The sequence below is a fragment of the Sinocyclocheilus rhinocerous genome, unplaced genomic scaffold, assembly GCF_001515625.1.
Source record: "Sinocyclocheilus rhinocerous isolate Xijiao unplaced genomic scaffold, SAMN03320098_v1.1 scaffold882, whole genome shotgun sequence".
Classification (NCBI taxonomy): Eukaryota; Metazoa; Chordata; class Actinopteri; order Cypriniformes; family Cyprinidae; genus Sinocyclocheilus; species Sinocyclocheilus rhinocerous.
In genome coordinates, this window is record NW_015625572.1 from 257,045 (window position 1) to 268,285 (window position 11,241).

The 11,241-nt window shown below is 35.7% G+C and overlaps 1 protein-coding gene and 1 pseudogene across 1 annotated transcript in view; both read right to left on the reverse strand.

The window, feature by feature from the left end:
• LOC107750373 (ankycorbin-like) overlaps positions 1 to 3,757 on the reverse strand; it is a 66,351-nt gene extending 62,594 nt beyond the window's left edge. Inside the window, exons 1-2 of the mRNA XM_016565741.1 lie at positions 3,520 to 3,757; positions 2,807 to 2,878 (exon numbers count right to left, since the gene is read on the reverse strand). Of these exons, the coding sequence (XP_016421227.1) occupies positions 2,807 to 2,842 (36 nt within the window). The 5' untranslated portion in view covers positions 2,843 to 2,878; positions 3,520 to 3,757. The remainder of the gene's footprint in view (positions 1 to 2,806; positions 2,879 to 3,519) is intronic.
• Positions 3,758 to 9,393: 5,636 nt separating this feature from the next.
• Positions 9,394 to 10,898, reverse strand: LOC107750424 (granzyme K-like; annotated as a pseudogene).
• Positions 10,899 to 11,241: the final 343 nt, after the last annotated feature.

The following is an 11,241-nucleotide window of genomic DNA, read 5'->3' on the forward strand; positions in this document are numbered from 1 at the left end:
CTGAAAATCACTGTTTATTTTATTTGTATCTTTTTTCACTGTTTATTTATTTGTGCTGTTACTTGTAGTTAGATTATTTGTTCTTATTTTCTTTATTTTTATTTGACAATATAGTTTTTTCCCTAAACATAGCACATACCGAACCGTACCGAAACCGTGACTCTAAAACCGTGATACAAACCGAACCGTGAGTAAGATGAACCGTTGCACCCCTAACACATACATACTAGGGATGGGTCACGACTTTCGAATATTCGATTAGTTGATTTAATTATAGAATATCGAATAGGTTGTGCGATTATTGTCTTAAAAAATTTCCCCATGTTTTCCGTGCTGATGTGGTGGTGACGCGTTCATGTGGCGCTGCCAATAACGCACCTAAAAGCCGTCAAAGACAACAGATGAACACATTGTCTCACGCGCACACTGTAGACTTGCGTGGCATAAAAAAAGACTTGCGTAGCATATAATGGTTACAGATTATAAGAGTGCTGTGCGGACCACAAACACCCCCGACTGTGTTAGAGGTGTAGCTAAATCCGTATTCAGAAAGGCGCGGAAAACAAATAACGCGTTCTACGGAGCCACTAAAGGGACATGGTTAGCCGCTTGCTAACGGTAGCCTGTTACATTACAGTACATAACATTTCACTTACCACATAAACAGAGTAAGGAGAGATGACTGATAGGATGATGGCGAATGATTTGCAGATCCTGAGCACCACTGACAAACATCTAATCTTGTAAAATGTGTGGTAAGTACTGCCGAGTGCTGCTCCGTATGTGATCGCGAATCTCGAAAGTGAAAGTAAAAAACAAGCGTACGTTCAAAAGCGATTTCAATGCCCCACATATTAATAACAGCTCCCTGATGCCCGCAGTTTATATACAGTGTAATTACCCAAGGATATAATTGCGCCAGAAGATATTGAAGTATATTTTTCCTCCCATCTCGTATCTATTCCCTTTAGGAATTAATGTTTTCGAAATGGAAATGTCCTAGCCTTATGAGCAGTTGATTTATGCTAATCGACGGACTGTTATGTTAATAAGTGCCGCCATTCGGTTATGTTTATTATATTAATATGTTTCAGCATGTTACAATAATTATATGCCTTGAGTTAAGGTAGCCTATCTTCTGAATTAAACAGTTTATCATACAGATTGAAAGCGTGAATCCCGTCTCTCTGTTTATGGGTGTTTGTGCGTGTATGCGGGGGAGGGGTGCGATTTTCGAATAATAATCGAATAATACCCAGTAGGCTTGATGCGATAGACGGTGTTTTCGGTTATACCGATGTTAAGCCGCAACACCGGTTATGTCATTTGCCGTCATTTTGATTTTTTTATAGTAACAAAAATCATTTAGCCTAGTTCAGTTAGAGGACAACTATGAGTTTGACGTTGTTGTTGCTTGAATTGAATCAATGGCGAATTGCCGCTAATTTGAAAGTGAAAGTAAAACGCGCACAGCGCTTTTTCAAGTTATTTGAAAGCCAAGAAATCAGAGGAAAAGAGGGAAAGCTCAAACGAACAATTGCTTAACGCTGAATTAATTTGAAAGTGAAAGTAAAATGCGCACGGCACTTTTACAAACCATTTGAAAGCGAAGAAAAGATGGAAACTCATACGAACATTATGATATATATATATATATAAACTCTACCTATGAATTCAGTCGGTGCGTTCCAAACGGCATATATCGCCCTCCGCCATATTGAAGGGTCGTTCCAAACCGAAGTGCTCAAAACTGGTCACTTTAAAGGGCCCTTCAGAATGAAGGATTTCGAAGGGTACAACTGATGGACACTTCGGGCTCCCATGATCCTTTACGCAGATTCTTTGCATGATGACGGCGCCTACGTGTGGGCACGTGATGATGACGCAGAAGGGCACTTCAAGAAACAGTTGTTTGGTCCCCTACACCCTTCAACGCTCTCACTCCGGAGGGTAAACACTTTGAAGGGATTAGGGCATAGGGATGAGCCCTTCCGAATGGAACACAGGGAGTGAGTGGATTTCTTAAAAAAAAAGGTCAAAGTTTTGTTCCTAGGCAACCACATTTTTGTACAAGCAAACACCCACCATTTAGTAAAGAAAAACAGTAAATCACACCTCTGTCACCATACAAGGAGAAAAATTAATATTATGAGCTGTGAATGTGGGCTATGGCAGGCTTGCTCTTAACAACATTCCGTGCAAATGTTCAAAATGCCACTGTGACCATGTGCTGGCAGAAAGTATATTAAAACTCAGCTTAGTTCTGCGGTTTGATGATCACACAGAAATTCACAGTAATCTCTATCCGCTGACTCAGCCCAAGTGGCAATGGTTTTGCAAGCCAAAACATGCAATTATAAGCAATAACGTTTAGTTCGAGTACATTCCAATACTTCAGCCTGAGACTGATGAAGTTCTATTACAAGCTTAGAAATGATTGCTGAATCTCATCTGGTGGCAGGAAGCTCCTCTGAGGCTTGTTTTTTTTATTTCGTTCTTTCTTTGGGAGTGCAGAAATTCTCAGCCTTAAAATTATACTCCCAGTTATGACTCAGTCATCATAATAAAGCTGCAGACATGTCTGATTCTGAGTCATTCACCTCAGTCTAGAACATTCACACAAGTGGACTATGAAACTGCACCTCAGATTCCAAATGAATGAAAATATATGAATTATAAACATCATATGATAAGTTGTTAAATTATCTTATTTCATCTAGGGACTTATTATATGATTCTCAATATAAGTGTACAAGACCAACACAATATTCCCAAACCAGCTGAAAGTACACAAAGTCATACTTACATCACTCTTCCTAAACTTTGCCTTCAGGCTCTTCATATTAGTCCATTCAGATTCCAAAAGATCCCAGGACACCTGAATAAAATCAAACTTTAGTTAGTCCATACACACACACACTCCAAAGCAAACTGTCGCTTAATACGGCGGAAACTAAGGATCAGGTCAGCACTGTTATTAATGGCAAAACTAGGACCAAGCTCTTGGAGGCAAAACACAGAGGTGGATCAAGTTACAGTGGCCCGAGTACTGAATCTAATGTGTGGTCACTGTGCAAAGTTTACAATGTCAGAGCATTTTGTGTTTCTTAAACTTAGAGCATTGTGTCAAGAGTCCAGACACTCTGAGAGCTCCATAAATACACATAAACCGGGGTCACTGATATTCTTGGATCTTCCTGAGGAGTCTCCACGGGAAAGTGAAAAGTTTGGATGGGGTGTTCAGAGAGACTCCAACAAGATAAGAAAAGCAAACAGGACTGACCCCGCGCTTCACTGAGGAACAATGGCAACATTGTGTCCAAATATAACTGACAGGAATGATGATTGTAAACAACGTTGGGATTTAGATCTAACGCTGAAGCGAAATTACAGCTATTTTATTCGGTAGCGTGAAGTCCGAAACGTTCGCTTCTAAAGTTAGGCAAAGTTCCAATGGAAATAGCCTGAAACTGGAAGGAAAAATACACGGGAAAAGAGTGTTTAGATTTCTGCACTTACCCCCTTTGCAAAAGTTAAGCCGCACACACAGACCTCAGGGGTTTGTTGCTAACACTTTTCCGAGTGGTGTTAAGTGCTTCATTTACCATTTAGTGCAATTTGGACTCGCGGATATTAGAAGAAAAACGGCAGAAAATGCGAGCGGTGGGCTAATGGAGAGAAACCAGAAGCAAAGTTATTCACCGACAACAATCTATTCAAGTGGCGCTCGCGCTGCCTCTGATTGTTCCCTGGGCAGACCAAGTGACGTCACCATCCATGTGTCCTCGTGACCGAGCTTGACTGTATACACTTACAGTACACGAGCCACGTTATTCCCTTTACAATATTTTACTATGGTAAGCAATAATGTTCACCAAATGTCTGCGTGAGTCTTTAATTAAAGGGTGATTTTATAGGAATACATTTCTCAGCCAGACTTGTTGAACTTTCTTTTTAAAAAATGTGTTACAAAAAAAAATCTAAAAAATTCTACAAAAACTAGGCTAGTTTTTGCTGAACTATAAAAAATGTAAACAAAAAAAGTGTTAACATCAAATTACACGAAGCATTTTCCCCTAAGAACCTAGGAAATAAGTGCAAATATGTTCTGTTCATGTGGTATTTATGTGTACAATTTGTAAACGTTTGTATATTTTTTAATTCATAACCAACTGATTTATTTGTATTTTTATAAATTAATTGACTGCCAACTACTTTGTTGTGTAATGACAAAGCTTCACTGAAATAGGCCTACTGAAAAACGTCATCACACGTCAAACGCGGGATTTGATTTAACAATTGAATTGAATTGAATTGAATTGAATTGAAAAATTTACCAGTGAATTAAAATTTAAGGCATTAGTATTGTTAATTATATTGCTACTCTGTAAAAGACGATCACAAATTCGTTTTAGGCTACTATTTTACCGCTGTAACAAACTATTACCAATGTTCACTTTCTGAGGAAAGCATTTACTGGTGTCAGTAATCGCTCGAGAGCAGATATCTTTATGATTATGCATATAGGCGATAAATAGAAGTTGTGAGCGATAGGCTATGCAATAGCCTACTTTCCACTGGGACCATAAAAGTGCCCTCGGTGTCTGAAGCCGAACGTGCGGATTCTATGTTGACCTACAATTCGGTGCAGCAGTGCTGGGGAAGGGCGCCGCGAAGTGGACAAGTCCAACGATTTTAAACCCTAATTGAAACACAAATGTACTATATATAGCTACAAATGTACTATATACTCAGTCAGAACACGTTTATACAATCTCATGGCTTGATAATATAGTACAGCACATATGGCATCAAATAGAACTGTGTGGCCCACTGACTCAAATTGGGGAAGAAAAATAGCTGCTGATAGAATGAGTTGTTGCTGTTTCTTTCCAAATAAACCACTAGGGACAAGGCTTGTATTAGAATCACTGCTGTAACATCAAGCACATTCATGCTTCATTATGTAATTGTGGCTTTCACTGTACAATAAAATGCGATGACAGTAGGACTAATAGACTGACAAGCTTGTAATTTCCTCAGAGCTGCAACACATCTGTGGTCATGCTGCACCAAAACAAAGAATAACAGCAATACCACACTTGCCTCTTGGGTTAGTGTGGTCGGTCTGTGCCTTGGTGGTCCATTGCCACAAGCAATAGAGTAATCAACACAACAATAAGTTCAAACCACAGGTTATTTACCTATCAAAAACATTGTCATGAGGAGAATATGAAAAAAAGCAAGACAGCCTCAGGCTACATAAAAAATTGCAACATAAGTTCAGATTCCTTTTCTTTTTGGAAAAAAAAAAAAAAAAGAAATATAGGCCTATACAGTTGTCATGGAGTCATCCAGGCCCCCAACGTCAGATCCCTCAGCTCCACCTACCCACTCACAATCACTGTAATTCTAATTTACGCCACCTGCACCAGCTTATCACTCACCCTACATAAGCAGCCACTCTTCACTCCATCATTGTCTGGTCTTGGCGTTACCACATGTGTGATCTACTTATAGACAATCCTTCTTCTGTCTTCTTCAGTCCTCTTCATCCACAATCCCCAGTGTGACGTTCTTCATCTATCTGCAAATATATAGACTGTTACTCTTTCAGCTAAGTTGCCTTGATTTATCATCTCTCTAATACTCACCACATATCCTCGCTTACATACCTCGCTCACATATCGTCTCTGCTCTGTTCCTGTAATAAAAACATGTGTGTGGAAGTTACCGGTTATCCTCTTCTGTATGCTGACAACAGTAAGGTCAGTAAGATTTTTTAAAATAATTAATAATTCAGCAAGGATGCATTAAATTGATCAAAAGTGGCAATAGAGACATTTATAATCTTACAAAAGATTTCAGTTTTAAATAAATGCTTTACATTCAACAACAAAAAAAAATAAATAAATAAATAAATAAAAAAATATATATATATATATGTATACACACATACATACATGTATCATGATTTCCACAAAAATATTAAGCAGCACAACTGTTCAACATTGACAATAATAAGAAATCAGTATATTACAAGTATATTACTATTATATAATACTATTATAATGGTATAATACTATCATAATATTAGTATATCACAATGATTTCTTAAGGATGTAACACTAAAGACTGAAGTAAAGAATGCTAAAAATTCAGTTTTACCATCACAGAAATAAATTACAATTCAAAATATATAAAAAGAAAGATTTTTATTGTAATAATATTTCACAATATTGCTGTTTTTACTGTATTTTGATCAAATAAATGCAGCATTGGTGAGCAAAATAGACTTCTTTAAAAAAAAATAAAAAAAATAAAAAAATAAATAAAAATCTTACCAACCCCAAACCTGTAAACTTTTGAACATATATATATATATATATATATAAAAGCTATAACATACAAAAAGATCAAACCACTGTTTCGGGCATAGAAACAAATCAATAAATGTTATAATTTTTTAACATTTAAAATGTGACAACTCACCCCTACAAATTATAACGGGTTTTAAGTACATACTTATTTAAAACAACCATAGGGTGCAGCATTTCTTGCTTATTTTGCTCCATTGTAACCTACAACCAAGGATGACAACATTTCTACAGTCTCTCCCAGAATGATACCAAATGGCCTACACAGTACAGAATAATTAGAGCCTTTACCAAAGCCATGTGTATCTGCATATTCATCGAAACAAGAATCGGCAGAGGGCTGTTTATTCTGTTTCACCCACACTCATTCTCATGGCCAATATACTGGTTTATCCCCTCATACAGTGGCTAAATAAAGGTTTGGAATGAAGGGAGGCTTAAAGTTGACACGGCCCCTCACCTCACTTCAATAACTGAAGGTGCAGGAAGATTCCACTGAGCTGCCAATGTACCGGAACAGCTATATGTCACAAACCAAGTACAATGAAGCTCAGCTTTTCAAAATCAAAATTTCCCAGGTTTGAAATATGAAAAGTCCCAACAGGGTTTCAATGGGTTCTTGATTTCCATCGGTGTAGAGTAGACAATGCATCTGCTGGTCACGCAGTTAGTGGTAGTAAATATTTCAGTAATGATGAATATTCATCTTCGGAAAACAGCTTTTCCCCTATCATGAATAATATATTGCACACATAAATGCAAACCAGCATTTTAATAAGCATGTCAAAATATGCAAGCACTAGACATGTATCACTCCTACATGATAACAGTGATAACATTTCAATGTGATGAAAGATGTGAAGATTTCAGAACAACACTGAAAGGCAATGAGGGCTTAAATGAATAAAAAATGTAAAGAAATATAGGTGTCAGGCAAGGATCACCTCAAATAAATACACACCTAATCTCTCAGAGGAAACTTCTAAAATGAGTTACACGCTCGATAATTGAAGTTTTCTGTCCAGGAGGGGGTAGTACTGTTCTGTTATAACTACCCATAACTACGACTGTCTTCTGGCGTTCTCTCTCTAGTCTAGTCCTTCTGAGAAGAGCAGATTTGGAGAGGGTCTTGCATCATATGCTTTCAACAGAAGAGCTTTGAATGTTATCCACTTTGAGCTGGCAGAGAGCGTATTCAGCATAAGCACAGAAAAATATTCTGATTATATTGACCGGTAACTTGTGTCTCCACTTCCACTGATGAAAGTTCCAACAACATTGCATCCACAGCAAAAAGATTTTAGCGATTCCCATGACTCAAGGAGATTAATGCATAATGACATGGATACTGTGGCGTTTTACATTATCTTTAATGGTATAACATAGGCCTACACTGTTTTAAAAAAGAATTGTACAGTAAAAATATAGTAAGAACTTTGTAGGTTTTGTGGATTTAACTTACATTTACAGTAAAACATGTATCATATTAGCTATATACCAACCTATCTGTTTTGTAAGTTTAATACACTTACAACCATCATAAACGCAGCCATGATGAAGTTCCACAAGCTGAAGAAATATACAGAAGGCGCACACGGTCATACACAAATACACAACACCACCATGGCAACACACGGTGCTAAAATGATGCAATAAACATTCATTTAACATATGACTTAAAACATAAAACCCTAATGTACCTAACTGATAAGAAACTAAGTTATTTGAATGTAAAAAGCTGAATGTCAATTTACGTTATTGTTTTTTTTTTTTTTCATTTCAAGATGACTTGATATTTTTCATTTCCAAAAAAATATTTTATATAACATGAAATGTCTCATTAGATTTAGGTTATAATTTGCAAGAATTATATATCATTCATTGAATTCCATTTTCATCATGTTTACCTCCAAAAACAACAGTTTGTTCTGCATTAACTACACTCTGAAGCTAAATGTATATACATTATTAAAAAAAAAAGACTTTAGATGTAAATTTCGTTTTTAGAAGAAAAATCTTTAATCTCTGTTGTACAAATTTTCGGATGTACTTTCAAGCCCAGTATGCTATTCTATTCTTGACTCTGTTTAATGTCCTCACCAGGAGGTCTTTGCTTGTTTTTGACACTTTGAATTATTTCGAGGAAGTGTCTGATTGTGTTTGCATACAAAGAATATTATAAAAGCCAGTCAGAGTTTACTTGATGTGCTTTGGTGTTAATGTAAAATGTGTCTAATGTAACAGAAGACAAACAGAAAACATGACTAATAAACCAATTCACAGTCATTAGCTAGTGAAGTTTTGAAAATATCATCTATCTAATTAAGGATAAAATTTAGTTTTGATTGGCAAACAAACCATAAAAAGGGATATGATTCCATTTAATAAGTTTCACCAGCCAATGTAGGTCAACTTCCAGTCTTTGTTTAACCATAACAAGACTGTGTCCATCAATAATAAAGCACAGTGGAAAACTGTTCTTCACTGAATTTGTATTAATCCAATATCGGATTCATTTACATTATTTTAAGTTAGTTCAATTCTTCTACTTGTTTAAAAATGTGTGAAAAAATGATACAGTATTGCTTTGTGAATATATATTTAATCTTTTTTCCAAAATCATAATTTTTTAGTTACAGCAATCTGAACTACAGCCAAAAGTCTATAGGCTGGGAATGTTTAGCTTCTTAAACGGTTGTGCTGTTGAATTGCTTCTTCAGTATATTGTATTGATCCAGCGGATATGTCTTTCGGAGAAAAAAAGTGTACACAGTTGGTTTCTTGGGAATACCACATCCTCTCGATCCTGATTCCACTCCGACTATGTTTTTCTTACATTCCAGAGGTCCACCAGAATCTCCCTAAAAAGAACACAAGGGTCTTCTTCCCTTAGACAGGTAAATGGATGATTTCAAAGAACCCGCAACCAGCCATAAATCAAAGACTACAATATGACATACCCAACAGGTGCTTCTCTTTTCTTGCATGCTTCCTGCGCACAGCATGTCTTTGGTGATCACAACATTTGCAGTTTATCAGAAGGTTTCATGACCTTATAATCAGTTTCCCCAACCTGTCACAACACATTTTGTTCCAGGTGGAACATCTTTTTCCTTTTTAGGGATTTTTTTTAGGTTTTGCTTTCACTTTATTCTTTAGCTGCAAAAGAAAAGGTATACTGTGAAAAATGTCATAAGCTCACCATGTCCAAACAACATTCCACAACCAAATTTAATTCATCCTTACCTTAATGAGCATGATGTCATCTTATCTAGTCCTTGCACTGAATGTTTCAGGGAACTCATATTTGAGGATGCCAACACGCTGAGAGCCTTTACTCAGAGACAGCGATCAGAACTGTCACAGATGTAATGGGTTTTCTGACATAGCAAACTGAATTTAGTGTGCTTATAGGTGCAGATACTTTATATTAAGCACCTTAAGCTAAGAAACTGAGGGCTTAAAAAAATGGGGGCATGTGTCCCAGCCAAGAGAATTTGCAAACAAACAAATAAATAAATATTAATTCAATAATAAATGTATCTATCTATCTATATATATATATATATATATATATATATTTTTTTTTTTTTTTTTAAACAGATCAGTAAAGATTCATTACAAATGTAAATGAATGACTAAAAGATAATTAAATAATAATTGTACTTTCATTTGGATAATTATATTAGTGAAAGAATGCAAAAAAAAAACAGCTCTTTCAAGAAAAAAAAAATAGAAAAAAGAGGGAAAAAATGACACCTCTGATTATGTAATGCACATGGTCTTATTTATACTTTTATATTTTCTTTTGAAAGATTATATTGTGCTTCACATAGATTTCACATAAGTAAATAAATAAATATTAATAATATAAAATAAATATAAATTAAAATGTGTTAAAATAATAACTATCTTTAATTTGGACAATTATTTTAGCAGAAATGCAAAACATCAGCTCTTTCAAGGGGGAAAAACAGAAATTATACTACATTATACTATTTATACATTAATACTATAAAAAAAATGAATGCTCTTATTCATACATTTACATTTCCTTTTTGAAAGATTATACTTAAAGATTTTACAAGTTCATTTGAATACTCGAAAAGGTTGCCTTACTCTTTGCAATGTGCTGAAGTTAAACCCCACTGGTTTTGAATCAGGATTCCTCCACACACATGGATCTGGTCCTTCTGAATGGACACCATGCAGGGTTGAAGTTTTTTTTTTTTTTTTACATCTGTGCCTCCAACAATGGACACATCAGAGCAAGCTGGAAATGAGATTTCAAAGGCAGTTACAGATTCAGCAAAAGCAAACTGAAGAATATGTAGTGTGAATTTTTTAATCAAACTCTGTGACAGATAAATAACCATTACCTGCCACTTTGAAAAAGGTGAACACCAAGAAGTAATGCACAATCAAATATCTGTGAAGAGCCATCTCGCTGCCTGCTCTTTCAGCCAAAAGTCAATGTGTTTCTTCAGACATCTAACAATGTCTAATGTAAGAGCATTGAGGAAATAACTGCTTTTCAAAGCACGTTTTGGTCACTTTGTGGTCAGAGCAAAATCAAATGGTGTGTTTGTTCAAATCTGTTTTTGCACATTTTAACAAGTTGACATTAAATTCTATTCATGTTTGAAGAATCCAAAACCGACAGAGAAATGCAATTATTTTGCAATAATTACCTTATAATATTTTCTGTAAATGGTGTTCATATGAGAGCAGAACTTTAAAAGTAAAAGTGCTTTAAAGCTGAGGGTGACTGGTAAAAGCTCTATTGACTGTATCTGTGGCATTCTGTCGATTAATAATGAAAATAAATTTGACCCATACCTCAATTTACATTGACAGAAAGGCA